The following is a 20,787-nucleotide window of genomic DNA, read 5'->3' as shown; positions in this document are numbered from 1 at the left end:
GGTGAAGCTCCGGGACCTCAAAATGAACACGACAGAACTCCACCAGTGCTTTGCTGAAAGCACTGTCTCGGTGGAACTTTATGTGAACCTAATCTTACACCCCAGCTATAAAACAAAAACGCCACAAGTCTATCTGACGCTGATTGACAGAAATCAAAGAGAATTATAATATATATGGAAAATAAATAAATATAAAATACTCAGATAAAATATCAAAAATATAAAAGAAACCTAATAATACTTCTTAATATTTTTAGTAGTATGTTTAGGGCCTTTTGGATTTGTAGGATTTGATCAGGGGCTTAAAATATTTGAAAGTGACTATACAACCACAAAAAACGCTACAAAGTTTTTCCCGACCATATAATATAATTATTATTTAGGTACGGTTTCCCGATAACAATTTATTTTTTGAACATTCTACTCCTTTTAGGTACTTATACAAATGTTTCGTGAAACGAAACGTAAAATTAAATGTTACCAGGACAACATTACAACGCAACTTTTTAGAGAAATCGTTAGGAATATTATTTCATTCATGTTGCTTAACTTCTTTTAAGACAGCCCGAAGTACTTACCTTTCAAGCTGTCGTAAAAAACCCTAAAAAGGAGATAACAAAATAATTTAATTTTGAGTCATATTAAGAGTTAAAAATTTTAATTTGATAGATCTACGAAATATTTAATTAATTAGTAGTATGGCTTGTTTGAATCACGGGATAGTTATACTGGTCTGCTTTTTGGTATATTTTGGAGGTATGATGAGATATTTCCGTGTCTCGTCTGTGTGCAAATCTTAGCCTTCATTTTTGTATGGCCAGTGGTGCATTCACGATTGTTCAATGGATGCTGAAATTATTATAAATCACTCAACATCAGATATTCTACTCGCTAATGTTCTGACTTATCTATAATACAGTAAAAAATAAATTCTTCGTATAAGTTTTTGCATATTTTGCTTTTATTAACCATAATATTAAGAACAAGAAGAAGTTATTATAAACAATAATATTAAATAGATACTTAGATTACAGTACTTAGTATCATACTTAGATAACAGTATTATCTACAAATTTTATATTTTTAAAGCTCTATTTAAAATCTACTGGCCACTAAAATTTTAAATGTAGGTTGGAAAATCGATAAATAAATGTTCGAAATTTAAAAATGTATGATTATAAAGCAAAATCTTTTCGAAACGTAGAGGAAAAATCAACTAGGTCGCAGTATACAGGACTTTCTTACGTAAAAAGGTGAGAGATTATTGTAAGTTTTCGATGTTTTCTCGTGAAAAATAAATAACGCTACTTCTTCGTAATTTTTATGACTCTTGATCTTTATGTCACGTCGTTATTTAACGGAAAGAGAAGCTTAGGGCTGTGGGTATGTTGAAAACTGCGAGCAGTCAACATGAAATCGCGGATGCTGTTAACACGCAATCAAGCGTAATTAGAGACGAGACCGTTTTCTGCAAAATGCGGAACGCTAAAGGTGTGGCCTGGAATTTGATAGGTGGAAGAACAGATCTCACTTGAATACAAGGCAATTTAAATATGGAGCAATACTGTGACGAGATTATGCAATCTGAGGTTATTTGTCATCGACAGCACCTCGGCCAAAATGCAATCTTCATGCATCATAATGCACGTATTAGAGTGATCGGCTCATTCCACGTATCTCAATCCTATTGAGTACATGTGGGATTTGTTCGGGAGCATTCAGTATTTTTTACAGAAATTTGAATACAGATCTTTTTTGACATCTTTCCCGAGATCCCTTATTCCTGTAAATTTCAATTAATTACCCTGGTATTACTGACTTGTGACAAGGAATGACATTCCATGAACTATGACAATTATTGACAGTGACATTTGCGAACTGAATAATTATAACCTCTTAACTCTTTTGAAAATGAACTAACATTACAAAACAGCTATAAAACATTATTAACCATTGAATTTCTATGCATATAGTGAAAAGTTTCAAATATGTTGTCTATAAAGAGACTACCTACACTATCCGTGTCAAAAATTCAGTCAAAATTACGCTTTGATTTGGGTAATGGCTCATTGCGACACATAAACAAAACTTACCACAATAACTTTGTGAATATTTGCCGAACATTCTCGCAATTGCATAATTTGACTTACAAGTCCAAAAATATGGTGAGTATTATATCAAAAAATATTTTATTATACAATTAATGAACTCTTGTCCTATAAAACAGAAAACAACATTTTTGTATGACAATCTATCCAATATCCGCTCTATATAATCTCAGAACTCTTTAGTTTTCTTCCACCTTGAGTATAATACAATGCAAAATAATATTGTTCCATACTTAACTATGAAATACATTAATAGAGTAGGGTGAACAAAACAGGTGAAGTTAAAATGGTTTTTCATATTACCAATGTTCCTCAAGTGCTAGTTAATAGTTAAAGAATAGGTTAATTATAGGTATCTTTGATGATTCTATTCAAAATTTTACAGCTTTATACAATTACTATATTGAAAGAATGACTAATACCAGTTCATAAATGTTTGGTTGATACATTTTATTAAACTTTTACCATTTTATGATAACACTAGCTTCCGCCCGCAGCTTCGCCCGCGTGGATTTCGGACTTCAAAATTCGAGCCAGTCGCGAACGTTCGAGAATGTTCGTTTTACAAAGCTACTCGCTAGGTGATTCGCTAGCCTCTAGGTGCCAAGCAAGCCGCCTGCCTGTGCGTTCGCGACCTTATATATATACAAAAATAATCCTTATAGCATGATTCAGTATTCATCCATGATGGCTTATTATTAGCGTGATTTCATGTATAACTTTGGTGTTTCTATACCAATTTCTATGATTCTTTTTATGGAATATTTAATAATGTTAACTTTTTTAATTAGGGATGACTGAGAGTGTTATAAACGTAAGATTAGACAAATATAATGAGAAAGCTTCGAACTGCTAAGTTATCGGGAGTTACACGTGTTATTGTGAGTCAACCATAAAAGATAGACATATGCTGTCGTGGGATATTTTTTACATAATTTTAAGGAGAACATTTCCGTCATATATGATTTCTGTGTAGCTTATTAATTGTAGCGTGATGAAAAGTATACTATAACCAGCTCAGGAGTATGAAAAATAATTGTACCAAGTTTCGTTAAAATCCATCTAGTACTTTTTGTTTCTATAACGGTTATACAGACAGACAGACAAAAATTTTACTAATTGCATTTTTGGCATCAGTATCAATCCCTTATCACCCCCTGATAGTTATTTTGGAAATATATTTCATGTACAGAATTGAACTCTCTACAGATTTATTATAAGTATAGAAGATATATGAAATGTTAATTATGATAAGATTAATCACAGTTATGCAAAATTATTGTTAGTCCTCAAATCCTCTTCAGTCCTCAGTAAATGAAAACAGGGATCACAAGAACAAAACACAAAATATGATTGATGATGATTTTAACTGATATTAATAAAAGGAAAAGGTTCTTAATTTGTAGTGTACTATTTTAAATGTTTGTTGCACAGAACTGTATTATTTAGTATCACAGGTAAAAAAAATTAATTAAAAATATATTTGCACATTAATCCTATAGAATTTTTATTAAAATTGGTTAGTAGTTTGATTTTTAAATCAAAATAATAGGAATTACATGTGATCCAAGTGAATAAGAGCATATTTTGATTTCTGTTGACTTTTCCACTTTATGGTGGGTTCTATTGGATCCTATTTCTTAGCAATACAAAACAGGAAAAAATAAAAATGATTTGATAAACAATTAAACTGCCTTAAACACCATTTGAAACCTACACTTAATAATTTATTATACAATAGACCTAGCAACCTTCATCAAACGAGTTTATTCCCACCTTAAAGGCCAGCAACGCACTTCTATACCCCCTGGTATTGCAGATGTTCATGGGCAACAGTGATCACTTACCAACATGTGAACCAAACGTTCCTTTGCCCCCTATTACATAAATAAAAAAATTAAATGTTGACTAAGCTAAGTAAATGCATAAAGAAATATCCAATAACAATGGTGAATTTAAATTAATTACTGACTCCAAAATTCCTAAACAAAATTGTGTTATAAAATTAATGACTTTTTGCTTTCTAGTGGTTTTGAAGTAGTACATTTTTTAATATGAAACAATATTCTATTGTGATTTTCAGCAACACACTTTGAAGCAAGAATATAAAGCAGCATGTGCCTTACTACAGAGATCAAATCTACCCAGCTTTAGTACAGTGTTTAATAGTTTACAACATAGACAACTACATACAACAAGAAGAAATTGCAACAAGAAAGATGATAATGATAAGGTATGTTGGTACCAGCTATTAAAATTAACATGTAAAAATTATCTAAGGAACTAAAACATGACTTATCTAAGTAATTGGTGTCTCATTTAATTAGGTATTATATCATATTTTTGTAATTTTTGCCAAGAACTCTGTGCTAGCACTATTGTTTTCTTGGTTGCCAGATATTGTAAAGTATGTAATTACTATGAATTATGAGACTTAATATTTTAATATCTTATTATTAAGTAATATTATTACTGTTATAGGCTTACGGCTTACTATCAGTGTCTTGCTTACCTATCATTGCATCACAAAAGGGAACAGTGTAATAGTACAATTAGGGTAATTAAAGAAACTTCAGATTTAGAAAGTATAAGAAATATTTTATTTGATTTTTATAGGAGAAGAAAGATAAAAAGAATGAGGAGTTTGCATCATTACTTATGAAAGCAGCATTTTGGATGTTCACAACATGTGTACTAATACTGATGAGTTCAATACTTGTGCCGGGAGATAATACTCAAAATGAGGTGTGTAAATGAATTAAAAACAATTTTACAGATTTCTTACAAGAACTATAATATTATCTTGTTATAAACAAAAATAAAATCATTTGAATGTGATTGGATCTTTCAGAAGAATTAAACCATGTTTCAATGTTGTCTCATTTTAATTGTGCCCTATGTGACATTATTACAACAAACAAAATATTCACCATCCAATTATCTTTGCAATTATCAAATTCTTACAGCCAATACAATATATGTTCACCACCAACAACACGATCTTCAAAAACCTAAGTATAGAAAAAAGAAAACCCCGTAAAAAAATATCACAACTTGATGCATGTTGTATAATTCTTTCAGTCTTTAAACTACTTATAAGTGCTTGTCGATTTTATTAATATAAAAATTACATGTAAATTTTAGCTCATACGTTATGTATCATGGAATGAGTTTGTGTACTCAATGTTATCAATGGGAGAAGTGGAGGAGCTTATTGTGAGACCTGATTTGGAAGTAGTCACTATTATATTACACGAGGGCGCCGTCATTAAAGGAAAACGAGTAAGGATTAATACTTTTTTTTGATATTATTAAGAATAATCAACCATAAAATTACTTTGAAAGTTAGAATTAGAATATTTATAAGTGCTGTTACAATCTGTGAGATGACATATTAAATATATAATTATACATAATAAGTGGTCATGTGACTGCATTGAGTTACCTCACAATTATTGTACTAATTTGTTTAACATAAGAAATTAATTATATACAATTCTTATTTGACATCAGAATAATCAAGAAATCATCTCGGCTGAATTGTTTTCATATACAGAAAATACAACATTTTCTTAAATGCATTCATGACTGTGTTTAGATATTTAAGCTTAAATAATTTATTTTTCAGACAAATCACCGTGTCTATCACATGAATGTGGGTGACATGCACAGATTTGAAGAAAAATTAAGGGAAACCGAAAAAAACTTGGGCGTAAAAGAAGGTATCACTTTTTTTAATAATTAATTACAACAACAGACATGTGTAATACAACTTTACTGTGCTGTAGACAAACAGAAAGGAAACGGCTTTTGTCTGCACTGTTAAAGAATGCTTTATGTTTGGTTTTCATTCAAGTATCTCGAGATCCTTTTCGTTCTAATAGTCGTCGTAATAATAATGACTTTTTTGTAATTTTAACATTATTATTGTTAAGCCTAATATAATTATTTAGAATTGATCTCTCTCCGGTCATGTGGGTAGCTGTCTCACCGTAATGAAGATAAAGGAACAGAGAGTGCACCTGTGTATTACGCACATATTTGTGCATTATATTATCTCCTGCGTACCCGGCTGATCTTTGTTAGGATTGACCGCTGTGGCCGAAATTCGGGTAGGAGGGATTCGTTCAATTTTGAAATTTTTATTACCCTGTTTTTTATAGGTGTCCGAATAATATACGATAGAAATGGTAGTGTAGCCGGGAAAGTGATAACCACACTCCTGATTGGCGCCGTTATACTGTCCTTCCTTTACTCTACCAAGAGTATGAAGATGAACATCAACATAGGTGGTTTAGTATGTATTATTCTCTTATTATATAGTTTCTTTCTTAGTTGTGAGGCTTCAAAGACAGCAGCTAATCACCAGATGGCAGGTGTCTATTATGCAAGAGACTAGCTGCTTACAATTCAGGTTTACTTATTACTAATAATGAGTAAGCCATTCGCTTTATGACTAATGATTCATTATTTATTTTGGCATAATAAGAAATCCGGTAATATATTAAACAATTTCAGAATCAACTCAGTCGTGCAAAGTTCACGCTAGTTGATTCCATGACTGGTCAAGGTAAAGGAGTAAAATTTGAAGACGTAGCCGGTCTGCGAGAGGCTAAGATCGAAGTGATGGAGTTTGTTGACTATCTCAAGAGACCTGAGCATTACAAGAGCTTGGGAGCTAAGGTACTTTTACAAAGTTAAATTTTATTTAAACTAGCTTTTGCCCACAGCCCCGTCCGTGCTGAAGTCTGTTACCAGGATCACACATAGCCTGTAACACTAACTTATACCAATGAAAATTATTTAGAATGTCATCAATAGCAAAAGAAATTACCACTGCATTCAAATTTCTCATTACTTAGATTTCTATATCCCTACAATAATATGATTTTTTTTAAAATTAAAGATTTATGGGAATGTAATAGTAAAGTTTTAGTTATTTTGATAATATTTCATTTGATACTATATTTTCTTATTTATTTATTTTCTTTTTATATAAAATGGATTATCTTAATATGTGTTTTTATTGAATTTGTCATTCAGGTGCCAAAGGGCGCATTGCTCCTCGGTCCACCGGGTTGTGGCAAAACTCTGCTGGCTAAAGCGGTAGCTACAGAGGCAAACGTACCATTCTTATCCATGAATGGCTCCGAGTTTATTGAGATGATCGGCGGTTTGGGAGCAGCCAGAGTCAGGTAAGTTGACATTAGTATTTGATTTCTTGTTTTTGTTGATAAGTAATGGATTATAATTAGACATTATTTTTTTGGTTTATAAATTAATCACAGATAGTATGAATGTTCTATAAAAATTAAGTTAACTGGTAAAGGATAAAAAAGTTTTGTGTATAAGTTCTGGAAATGTGTACAGCATCTTTGTCATATGGCAGGAGATGCAGCAATATTTGTAGACAGATATACTGCAAACAATGATGCTTTTTATAAATATTACAGATGGAATATTACTTTTCTTATATTATCAATCAAATGTAGCATAATAAACTTATATATTTCAATATTGCATGCTTTCTCTAAATCCACAGAGATCTATTCAAAGAAGCGTGCTCCCGCGCACCCTGTATTATATACATAGATGAGATGGACGCGGTGGGGCGCGCACGGTCCTCGGGTACCTCCTCCTGGGGTCCCGGGGGAGGCGAGGGGGAGCAGACCCTCAACCAACTCCTCGTCGAGATGGACGGCATGAAAAGCCGCGAGGGTGTCGTGGTCCTTGCCTCCACTAACAGAGCTGATGTGCTCGATAAGGTACAATGATGGATAATGTAACTTTGTTTTATGCGTAATGTCTATACACAAATATAGCAACGGCAAATGCTACCTAGAAAACAGAGCCAATTTGTCTCTTTTTTATATTGTTCGCCTATTGCGTGCCATGATATTATGTTTTTCACGTTTCTATGCATGATTCTCTACGTTTAGTCAAGTCGAGTAAACATACAAAGTGACTACATATTGATATCTGTATTTAAATGTTTATCAGGCTTTACTTCGTCCTGGACGCTTCGACCGGCACATACTGATCGACCTGCCCACGCTACAGGAACGAGAGGAAATATTTGAAAGGCATCTTAAAAATATAGTCCTGGAACAACTTCCAGACTACTATGTTAAAAGGTAAATATTTTGTACATTTATGAGATGAAATGATTTTATGAATTAGGTAATCAAAAAAAAAATAACTGAAAAAAAAAACAATTTGCCATCACTGCCTAAAAATGTACAGGTAAGGCACTAAACGCTTTAATTAGTTTTGCATGAAATGTGATTTCTCGAACGTATAGTGGCCGCGCCAGCCAAGAACTGGCTGAGGGCGATATTCACGACGCGTGTTGATGACGTGCTCTTTACGTGTCGGTTACTATGATCATATATGACACTACCACATGTAGTTTGACGCGGGGATTCAACACGCCACATGAATAATTATAATTAATAATAACTTTTATAACAGGGTATTTTAGTGTATGTGAGAAAAAGCCAATAATACATAAATAAGGTAGCAGTGGCGAAGCGTCCATACAACCCGATTCCTACCGGCTTCCCTTTTTGGTTCATTTACGTTTGTCTACTTTTTGTTTGCTGTTAAATTGTCCGCAATATGTAAACTAAGGCAATTATTTTTGCCTCGGGTTACCTTTTGAAAAATTTCACCCTTCGCCATTGTAAGATAGTTCATTCAAAAAGCAATCGGAAAATAGTAGTTAACTTCGCAAAATAAATTTCTAAATTCAGTTCAAAGTTTTGACGTTTTTTTATTTGTTTTACAAATATGCAAAACGAGTGCTGCCATGACATCACGTTATCAAGTATCTAAACTACTTGAAGTGTCAATACGCGTTCAGTTTTTCAAATTTTTCGAAATAGACAATTTTTTCGGACAATAAATTTGGATCTCTTCTCGCAAGTTAAACCAAGTTTTCTTCATAGTTATATCAGTTGGCGCTTGAATCCACAACTTTTTTCGGCGTTTTCACACTAGTATTCTTACATTCAGGAACAACACACCAATGATAAGTATAGTAGCTTATTTGAATTATAATAATTTGCTCTTTCTCTGTGCACAGCGTTGTTACTTGATGTTTACTATCGAGATGACGTCAGCAACGTGGCCTGTAACGTTTTCGTTTATTTACGCGGGAAAATTTAAAATATAAATATTTAAATGTATTTTAACGGCACTTATTGATTGAATATTTTTTTTATAAAATTTCTAGTGGTATTTGATCACCTTAAGATTAATTTGAGACACTTTTAAAAAAGAGTTTAATACCCTATTGTGATCATATTGAGCTACGCTCTCTGACGAGGCCTTTAGTTATATACAGTACCACAGAGACGCTTCAGTAATACAACTTGCCCTAACGCATGCGTTAAAGGTGTCCTACCAACGCTTCCTAGCATACCACACATTTGGTTATTATTTTATTTATAGATTAGCGTACCTGACGCCTGGCTTCAGCGGCGCGGACATAGCGAATGTTTGCAACGAGGCGGCGTTGCACGCGGCGCGCCACAAACAAAACATTGTGCGTGCGGCAAACTTAGAGTATGCAGTCGAACGGGTTGTTGGTAAGTTATTGGGGTGTAGCAAACTCAACAGTTTTGTCCTCTTGCGGGGGTTGCTCTGTAGCATCCTCGAAAGCCCCAGCTAATAAGATATTAACTCTCTCCGTCTTACCGACTGCCGCAGCCCAGGAGAGGAAGTTTTGACTTTACCTGTCATCGCTCTCATGCCTTTTATCGTGAGGAACCATTAAGTCCGGGGTAACTGGGTTCTAATGTACAAACGACCTAGCGATTATGCGCCCGAAGAAGTAACTCCTGCTGGCGAGGCTACCAGAATGAGTGGTCTTTCTTCCACGGTGGCTCTGCGGAGGTATTCCCGCTTAGCATCCATCTCGTTCGACGACAAATTCCGCTTTCCGCCTGTGACAATCAGTTTATAATGTTTTGCTATACATTTTCAGGTGGTACAGAGAAACGAAGTCACGCGATGTCACCGGCCGAGAAAAAAATAGTCGCGTACCATGAGTCGGGGCATGCACTGGTCGGCTGGCTGCTGGAGCACACCGACGCGCTGCTCAAAGTGACCATAGTGCCTCGCACTAACATGGCGCTCGGCTTTGCTCAGTACACCACGTCGGATCAGAAACTGTACTCTAAAGAGGAGGTGATACTCATGTACACTATAGGCTGGGTCACATTTACCACCAAAACCAAGCCGCATCACAAAAAAAGGCATATTAACTTATTAATTGTTAAGTGATACGAAAAGTGAATATATTTGCTTCGTCTTCCAGGTGTTTGTTTGTTTATTTGCCTTATTGTGTAGAAATTGAGCTACAGGGCAAGAAATTTATATTTGTCATAGAAACACGTACACTTACTTACTGTTGTTATGGTACTTTACTACGAGAAAAAAGTCACGGTCGCAGGCATGACCGGTAATAAGTATTATACTAGTACTAATAGAACAAAATAAATTTTTGAATAATGTTTTAGCTATTCGACCGCATGTGTATGGCGCTGGGTGGACGCGCGGCCGAGGCGATCACCTTTAACTCGATCACCAGCGGGGCGCAGAACGATTTAGAAAAAGTCACTAAGATTGCGTACGCGCAGGTGAGCTGGTTGCACGCCCAACTGCCTTGCTATTTACCATAATAAATATTTAATATTATTGCAATGCAGTTGAGTTGTTGCCAGAAATTTGTTCATTACAAGGCAGATATATTATGAACGAAATTTAAATTATTATTGTCTACTAAAATATAATATTAATGAATTATAATTTATAAATAAAATATAAAGTAAACATACTTCCAGGGCCATTTGCAATACAATTTACATTGAATTCCGTTTTGAATGTAAATAACATTTATAATTTACAGTAATTATTGTTAGCTGGACTGGTAGCGTATTATATCATTCAAATCAAGAGTTATAAGATAAATAATCGTTATTATGTGTTGTTGCTTAGCGAGATAAATATAAATCTTATAATATATAATATTAATATTATATGTTTTGTAAACATTATGTATATACCTGATACTTTGGACTGTATTATCCGAAACTACCTCTATACACAAACAAGGGAATAAATACCAAACAATTAAAACCTCTCTATTTGTTGTAGTGAAATTTTAAATAATTTCTTGTACTGTGTACAAGAGACAATGTTAACTTTAAAACGAAAAAACAAAAATGGCGCCCTCCATTGCATGTTTTTTAATTTCTGGACAGGCTTTATTTATCATATTGTTATGTGAAAAATACTTGTTTTATGACATTCCCTAGACAATGTTCTAGTGATAAAAATGTTGAAACATTAATATGTAATTATTTTTTTTAAGTTTAACTGTAGTGAAACAATTATTATGTTCGTTTATAAGTTAACTTCTAAAATATGCATTTTAATTGAAAAAAAAATGTAATAGTCGTAAGCTGGCTCTTTCTATTTCAATAGAACCCGCTCCTTCGTACTTACAGCTCTGCGATATAAGACGGCAATATCCACCTAGTGAAATGTTTATTGGATGGATTCAAATTAATTTCTTAAGAAATTTTATGTTTGTTTATATTAAACCAATGCGCAGCGAAATGATTTAGTAAAATTGCATACTGGTTTTTATGTTGTCAAATTTTGTCTGTTGTGTGCTAAGAATTTAAATTGTATTTAAACCCTATTTTTATCCATCAGATCAGAGTTTACGGCATGTCGCCAACAGTGGGACTATTGTCCTTCCCTGACCTGAAGCAGCATGGAAGCAGCCCCTTCAGCAAAAGCCTCAAGAATTTGATAGACCTTGAGGCGCGCAAATTGATAGCAAACGCGTATTTCACTACAGAACAATTGTTGAGGAACAATCAGGACAAATTGAAACAGGTATGATTGTATTCTACATAGTAACTTCTGCATTTTTTTGCAACTCATGCTAGAAGTTAGCTCGTATGCTCGAATAGTAAATTACATTTATTAAATTAATAAATACTTTATGTAGTAGTCATTATAAGTAGGTACATATTTTAAAAAAACTGGTTAGAGAGTACAACGTAGATTAAATACAACGTAAGATATCTTAAGAAAATATTTGTAACTCATTTCAGTTAGCAGAAGAGCTTCTAAAGAAGGAAACATTGAACTTCAAAGAAGTTCAAGCTATACTCGGACCGCCGCCTTTCCCTGGAAAGAAGTTCATCGACCCCGTGGAATTCGAAACAAACTTAAAGAATATGGAGAAAGCAGCGACTGCTGAAGACAACACGCCCATCGGCGCGCCGTCAGCCAAACCAGAGACTCCAGCCGGCTTGTAAATATGCTTGAAGTAGAACTGGACTCAATCGCGTATTCCTAATAAAATAGTAAGCAAAGACTAACGTTGTTATTTAATTCGCCTGATTTGGATATATATGTAATTTTCCATTATCAATAGACGGAGGTAAAAATTTGCTTAATTCATCTTCTTTTGTAATTTTTAAAGATTTAACACATGGCATATAGTAAGTATATGTTTTACAGAGAAGTAGCAAATTTGTATTTTAGTGTAAATACCCAAATTTCACTCAATTTTATTATATTATCATATTCAACCAGAGTCGATTCCACTGATGCAGTACTATGCGACATAAAATCAGGTGAAATAATAGCGCCACAGCGATATTTATGTATGCAATAGGACTAATACTATTAATAGCACACATAAAATCATTTAACATGATATAATGAAATAATGAATAGAAACTAGTAATTAAAATAAAATCCAGTGTTATTTTTATGATAAACTAAATACCAGTTATGCCTTACAGTTCGGTCTTAAAAGAAGTTATATGAAGTTATTTATTTGTAACTAAGATTGTGTAGTTTTTTTGGACTCTAGGCTTATTCAATTGAATTGTCAAGAGCAAGTAGCCAATAAAATGCCCCTAAATTATCATATTTAAAGCTTGCGGATAATGTGAACGAACATTCTTATTATCACATCTATCACCCACTATTATGTACTTGAATATCAACTTCAGAAATAATTACACTTCAAAATAAATAAAACAAGTCATTTGTTCACATTGTCTGTAAATTATGATAGTTTTTTTGTAGATAATTGTTGATCATTGTGCAATAAAAATCAAATATGTACATAGTTGTTTCAAACATCCCTGTTACGCGTTATCCTAAGTATTCTATACTCTCAGAGTAAATTAACAATTACATGTAGATACTCGATGTCAAAATTATCTACCTACTAAAGAATCTTCAAAGTTCACCTAGGTATACCATAGGTCAGTGGCTCGGTAGGTCCCTTTAAAACATTCAGGCCCGCCTCCATTAATTTCTTCGCAAGAATTCAAACACGACAATATTTTTAAACAATTTTATTCACAATCAAGAGAATGCGACACGGAATAAACACCGATCTTCAAGATAGTAGTAATACAGGTTACATCAATCCTTAACAACTACATTATATATATAGCTAAGAAGAGCGTTCCTGCGACACTGACCCAGTAAATCAAAGCTACTCACAAATATTGGCGGATCCGGAGTGTCAAACGATCATAGTCTTAAAGTTTGACGCTTCATGGCACAGTCCGCGATGTGGCGTAGTCGCGAATATATCTCTTTGCGAGAAGCCTTATTTAAATGTAAGTACCCGTTTACTTGACGCGTGAAAAGCAATTTGTGCGCCGCGGATATTTCTGTCAAAACGTCTGCAGATTATCAATTTTTTTATATAATTATTACGAAAATACATGTAGTTAATGCGCATACAAACGTGAATTTCATGTAAACGGCCAATTAAATTAAGTTCCTCATCTTCTGGTCACTGTCATCAGGATCGGCTCTAATACTTATACAACGTGTCGACTACATTTGAATATGTATCAGATATATAATTATTTAAATATCAAATAAATGCAGTCTTCAAAATTTAATTAAATACAAGTCAGGGCCGAGTGCCCGCTTAGGTGGTAAAGATACTAATGAAAATATTAAATTCGAAGATACGTTGGGGAGCTTCCGTCATATAAAGTATCCGTAGTATGGGGTGAGATGTTTCCGGGGTTCGTTATTCTAAACATTCAGTACTTTTGAAATTTTAATTGAGCTTTATGTAATCATTACATATATTTTTATTAGGTCTCAATTGAATGACTTACGAATTCCGATGTACAGTTTCCAAATGTTTTATAAAGAACGTTAGGCATCAGAATATATTTTTGTTATCCATTAAATCTTATAATTTTTTTAAAAGTATATATTTATATGATTAAAAAGAAATTATATTAATTTGCTTTCCATATGTTTCTTATTCCCCTAATCATATAATAGTTATGATTTTCAAATATAAAATTCCTGAACGAATATAAAGTCAGTCACTCCTCAACTGGCCTGCACATCGGTGTGTTCGAAAGCTCGTTTAATTAACAGTAATAAAAAGATAAAAAATCTTATCAAAACAAAACAAAATTAAGTACGCCGTTTATATTCATCGTTACTGTAAATCAACTACAACTACATTCGCAATGTACGTCTCAAAAACAATAAAAACACTGAAAGTATCATGTTTAGGATTAAATAGAATATATATAAATATTAAAATACTTTTGAGCTCTTAACATCTAAAATATTGTTACAAATTTCAAATTTACCTCAGCTCACCGTAATAAAATCATATTTTGTCTATGACTATAAGAAAGTTTTACAATGAATTGTGTTTTATGTTAGACATTTCAAATATAGGTAATGTGAGTTGTAACAAATTAAACATACTTCATTTCTTGGTATAATGTGTACATGTATAGGTACATTATGATACGTAAAAAAAAATATATTGACAGTTTCACTCTCGCGTTATGGAGATGAAGCAACAGACTAGGCAAGGCGAGGACTGTCCTGTTATCAATAACATATTGGAACAAATCTTATATCGATTACTATAAGTATACCTACCATAATTGAACCCAACAAAATTTATACATTACATAGCCCTTGCCAACTGGCAACATCCGCAAAAAAACACCGGTAAGAAGAGCACTTATAAACAGAAACAAAATTTTTATATAAACCAACTCGAACACATAACAGGACAAATCCTGCATACAAACGAAACACAATAAACACCACTAACGCAACTTTACTTAAGATCGTTTATAACTTAAACACTTGTGACTTATTCATAGCCGTGCGGCGTTACACTATACACACGTCGTCGTACATAATAAGCTGCCGTAGTCTCCCGCGTGCCGAGCCTCCATGGCCAATATGTTCATTTAACCTCCAAGACAAGGAAGACGGAGATCCGCGAAGCCAGAGACAAGGGCGTCGGGTCCAGAACCTTCGATATTGTCGTACATCAGCCGGCCTGCGGTCTAACTATAACGAGGAATGCCGTTCTTTGGACCCGAATGCTCCCTACTAATATACTCTCTCGGTCCTTAAATATCATTATCATGCAAACAAAATCGAGATTTTTTTTACCTTAAGTTAGGTACTAGAAGCATGTTCAAAAAAAATCTGTTAATATAGAAAGTGGACTGCGTTTTATTTACTCCTTTATGGCAATGTAAAACCTAAATAGAATCAATATAATCATACATAAATTAATGATTATTGTGCGATCAGAAATAACGCTATCGTACATCGAATAATACTAGGAAACATTGAGCACGTATTTCCATCTATATACTAAGTTAAGGTACACATATACAGAGTGATGCAAAAGGGGATTCCTAAACCCATATACATATAGAGGCTGATTAGTAAATTAAAACAAAAATTAAAAACTGTTTAATCAAATAACATATAAGTAATTGGATATTGTTTATATCATAAGATATCATTAATATTTTTTACGCTAATAAGTAAGTACGTATACACCCACAATAAACGTGACCCATCGTGAGGAGCAAGTTTAGTGTCTTTATCCAGAACGATGAGAAGCATTCAGTCCCAGAACACAATGGTAATTCTCAGTCAATCCGATTTGACGCTAATCCGCGTCAATCCGGTCAATCTGCGCCATTCATTTTCATATGGCCGTCTAAGCAGGACATTAGGTACATATTATGCACTTACGGTCACAAAATACCACTATCGCGACACGTTAAAAAGAAATAAAAAAATTATAAATATTCCAAAATGAATATTACAGTACCAAAAATTACAAATCATCCTACTAATACGTATGTAGTTCGTTTTAATCCCCTTTGCATACACTAAAAATTTCCAACGCCGCTTTGCCGTCTTAGTTCCTAGGCATGATCAGAACAGAATAAAGCCAATATGTGAGTACGAATACGTTATTAGAGTCAACATATTTTACTTGCATTATCTTATTGGAACTAAGATGGCGGCAGAGTGAGAGCTTGTATAGGTAATAAATAATATTTAGTTCAGTTAATTTCCTTCATTATTTTAATGCGTCGCAGTTAAATGATTTCGTCACATTAAAATCAAACGCATAGTATTATTATTTCAGACAAAAAAATTGGGTAGGAATTTTAATAATGTTTCATGAACGTTGGATTACCGAAAAATGCTCTCAAATCGGAATCGTATTGAATACAATACTAATTTACCTATATTATAGCGTGCACGCGGCGTCAACGATTAAACCCTACCCCCATTATCCCCATAACACTACCCCCGTTTTTAATCCAAGAACGGAGTAATGCTGTGATAGCAAGTCTGTTTCTCAGTGCCCAATGGCATTTTTTAACTTTATTGAGATACAACAATGTCAGCACTAAGAAACTTCTTGTTGACTGACTGACCTGACGTGCTATTACAGTTTTGCTCCGTCTTTAGATAAAAAATGTCTATGAATAGTGGGATTGACCTATATAATTTCCAGAATTAACTTATTCTTTTAAATATAATAACTACAACAGAGATCGTCCGTCTATAGTACGTTATCAACGATACGTTTTGTGTCTTAAGTAGCAAAAAATGCGAAGAACTTATGATCCTACGACTCTCAAGCCAAATATTTATGAATCACACAAAGTTAGATACATAATTATACTAACACGGCGATTCAACCCGCACCCACAACCTTGACCTAATTTTCTCCGCACCGCGCCGATTTGTCAATTAATATGCTAAACAAGCAAAATAAATTACGTTAGTATTATTAGACGACTGAGAAAAATAAGTAGAACTGTTGCGATACTTTTCTATTTAATGAAATTAATTTTGACAATTCACTCTCGTCATTACCTTCCATAATCAAAACGTCCTACTTTAAAAGTGAAACATAATTTACACTATAATGTCAAATTAGGCGACAACTGAATAATATACAGAAATATATATTATATTCATGTATACTCACAAAATCATGACGTCGCGTGCATCCAATACCCACACATGAGCATCCAACGCGGGCTGTTGTACAACATATATTTACATGTAAACACGCTAAGCTTATAAACTATATACTACAATGTAGAAGCATAAAAACTATATAGTGTGCTTCAGATTAATTTACAGAAGCGTAAAGACAGCCGGCTCACAATTACTTTAAATTAAGAGTAGCGTAGGCGACGTGCCAGCGTCGACCGTGGTTTATCGCCTTAAACTAACACGTATATTACACTATGTATCATAATAAACGGGGCTTTAGTTTACAACATACCTGTTTGTCCTTATTTCGGGCACAGTTAAGTTTTACAGAAATGAGAAAAATAGGTTTTTAATTTCGTAAGGCTGGTGTCCATAATCCACCCTAGTCCATAAGAACTACAATTAAAAACCAAATGTTAATACCCGTCGACTGTCTTTGCCGCTTGTTCTATCAAACTAAACATTATTAATATTTTCTATTAATATTACACGATTACTGAGAAAGTCAGTTCATACTATACATTTAGGATGTTTAGGGCGCACATAAGCATTTCTACGTACTACTGATAAAAAGAGATGAAATTGTGACAATAGGAGAGGCAGTTAAGCAATTTTGCTCTATCAGTAATATGTGGGAAATTTCTACTTGCATTGTCTTCATTGTTTAACCAGTTGGTTATGGACAGAATAATTATAATTAATAGCGTGAAGAAAGCGACAATATCACAATATTTTTAATTGGGTAGCTATAAATACTATATAAAAGCTTTTATGAAAGACCATATCAGAGAATTAACAACAAGGAGATTTACATTTTGGACTAAAAAGGGCATCTATGCTTATAGTATAATAATCTTGAAAATGGATATAATAAAAACGGCTACGTGATATTAAACAAGCAAACATACGACCCTTTTTAAAACCCACAATGAAATAGATTAGTTTCTCGTAATTGATTTTATATAAACTATAAGGATTACGTAACAGCAAGTGAATCTGATAAAAGGCGGCAGTTCATATTCATATATATATAAACAAGTGAGGGCGCCTAACGGAAACCTCTCGTCGTCTCCCTCGCACGCCCACATCGCGATGGCAGTGACGCAGTGTAGCTCCTGAACAACTTTTTTTCATTTAGAATCGTGCAGTTTTTGTAAGCTTACATCGTATTACAAACTTGCCATACAAAGAAATAGTAAATACATTAGAACAATATATTATCTTACTGGCGATAAGCGCTATGGGCGTTATTTATTAAGCGCAAAGCTTTGAGACCAAGTCTGATGAGGATTCGACGTCCACAAACCACGCCATGTGCCATTTTCGGCTAAAGCCGGAGACTCAATAAAAAAAGAAGAAAATTGTACAGGATAAAATGTGTAAAAGGTTAAATTCGAATTTGTGTCGCGTGGTCTATGGACGACCGCCAAGTAATCTTAATTATGTATGACGAAAACGTATCTATAATACTGCATTGATCTTATTGATTCATAAACCAAAAACAGCGCTTACAAACTTAAATCAAATGCGCACTTAAAACTATGACTATACAACTTTGAAATACTAAAGGTTACTGATAATGAGACTCCTAATCCATTGCGTGGTTAACATAATATTAACTTCCATCCAGTGGAATAAATGTAGCGCATTGCACTACGATTTTTGGTATAACACAATCGTAAAAATGACAAAGAAAACAAACCGTTTTCAAAACAAAATCATTATGCAATAATTTAAATACTGGCTGTCCCATAAGTCAACGTTCATTCAGAAACAGATTATAGGCCACGGTCTGTGTGTCTTTAAATAATAAAAAATATATCAATCACTTGTAATCAATAACTTTTATCAATGTTTACCGACGAGACATAATGTCTCATAACTCACCTTGATGCAAATTTGATTGTATTTTTCCATCATTCGGAATTGACCTATAATATCAACCTTGACTTGTGCGACATCCGACATATTTGTTTTATATTTAATCACTATCTCTTACCGTAAATCTATCAAAAGATATGGCAAAAATAAACCCACTAAAAATAGTGTTAAAAATAAAATTTGTACTGGGTGTCGTAACAAAATTGTCATTTAGAGATTATGGTAAAATAATAAGTACAGTAGACATCATTGGCTAACCTCACCCTGTCGACTGCACGAAGAACCCAAACCAGGTACATAACACAACATACTTGCCCGATACCGACAATTTCATTATACTTCTAACAATACCTTTGCAGGTACGATGCACCACTAAATTCCGTGTTTTACCGAGTCCAAATCTATGAAATAAAGACTTGTTCGTGAGTAAACGGTGACTTTATTTACACTCAAAAGGCAAGTTTGTAAGCCTCTGGTACTAGAGTTGCGGTGGTGCTCCAGATGTTTAGGTGCATCACCATAACACCCTCTAGAACGCCAACAAATTTAAACTCTATTACGACGGTGATAAGGATGCTCGGCGTCCATCGTCCTAATTAGACTGGGATGACTTAGGCGATTCAGCGAGACGAAATACCTGAACAAAAATAATGGATTAATGTGTGATATACTAACTGATGTCATTTACACAAAGATTTGGTTTGAAGTGATATTTATATGAACGCGAAGACATAATTTTTTTCAGGTTTTCAATTAATATCATAGTCACCAAGTAAAAAAAAATAGATCTGATTTTAAATATCACTCCAAACTTAACGACTAATAATTTTATCATAACACATCAAAGTTAAATATTAGGGAAACGGATTATTTAGCAGTTTGTTAGTACTTAGTGTAGGCTGGGCAAATTTAATGCATTTGTTCCTGGACAGCGTGGCACATGATACGACTGTCATCATTAGTTAATAGCTAAAAACAAACCAGTTGCATTATTCATTAAAAAAAGTTATTTGTTACATCAACCTATTAAATAATCCGATTCCGTGATAGTATACTTTATACCAAATAACGTATTACATCTGTGCTTCATATTGTTCCGCTAGGACAGTTGATATATTAGTAAAGTACGAGGACATAGGCAGTGACGTTTCCTCCATAATAGTCGACAAGCCCGACTACTTGTCTTTATAATTAATTAAAAGCATAACGAAATTAATATTCGATGACGCCATCAGAAACAACCCGGCCGCACAGTCGAACGACAAACAACAGATCACTTTGCAACGCATCAACCTCATAACAAAGATTGAAATTCGATAACATTGCATTGTACATTCAAAGTCCGACCTCTGGCCTCTAGTCATTGCGTAGACCCGTAAAACAGAAACACACTCCTTTACATTTTTATATGTATATCTTAATCACAACATTG

The 20,787-nt window shown here is 33.7% G+C and overlaps 2 protein-coding genes across 2 annotated transcripts in view; one reads left to right on the top strand and one right to left on the bottom strand.

Moving 5' to 3' along the window:
- The first annotated feature begins 1,858 nt into the window (after positions 1–1,858).
- Positions 1,859–13,265, top strand: LOC115442896 (paraplegin). Its single transcript, XM_030168099.2, has 15 exons — positions 1,859–2,165; positions 4,192–4,341; positions 4,725–4,853; positions 5,253–5,390; positions 5,737–5,830; positions 6,272–6,405; positions 6,627–6,791; positions 7,152–7,303; positions 7,651–7,873; positions 8,109–8,242; positions 9,561–9,697; positions 10,096–10,298; positions 10,631–10,750; positions 11,832–12,017; positions 12,239–13,265. Exons 1-15 carry the CDS (start codon positions 1,989–1,991, stop codon positions 12,443–12,445), a joined length of 2,349 nt encoding a protein of 782 aa, XP_030023959.1. The 5' UTR covers positions 1,859–1,988; the 3' UTR covers positions 12,446–13,265.
- A 221-nt stretch (positions 13,266–13,486) lies between these two features.
- LOC115442895 (dual 3',5'-cyclic-AMP and -GMP phosphodiesterase 11) overlaps positions 13,487–20,787 on the bottom strand; it is a gene marked incomplete in the record, with an annotated part of 100,153 nt that continues 92,852 nt past the window's right edge. The window contains 1 exon segment of the mRNA XM_037443818.1: positions 13,487–20,787.

The sequence above is a fragment of the Manduca sexta genome, chromosome 27 (genome assembly GCF_014839805.1).
Source record: "Manduca sexta isolate Smith_Timp_Sample1 chromosome 27, JHU_Msex_v1.0, whole genome shotgun sequence".
NCBI classification, from domain to species: domain Eukaryota; kingdom Metazoa; phylum Arthropoda; class Insecta; order Lepidoptera; family Sphingidae; genus Manduca; species Manduca sexta.
The sequence above is the reverse complement of the archived record's forward strand: the minus strand, read 5'-3'. Positions and strand labels throughout refer to the sequence as shown.

Excerpts from the sequence above, each read along its gene's own strand:
- LOC115442896 (XM_030168099.2), top strand. The coding sequence starts at position 1,989 with ATGTTGTCTATAAAGAGACTACCTACACTATCCGTGTCAAAAATTCAG. Across the intron at positions 6,406-6,626 it reads ACATCAACATAGGTGGTTTA|AATCAACTCAGTCGTGCAAA; the intron begins GTATGTATTATT and ends AAACAATTTCAG. Across the intron at positions 8,243-9,560 it reads CCAGACTACTATGTTAAAAG|ATTAGCGTACCTGACGCCTG; the intron begins GTAAATATTTTG and ends TTTTATTTATAG.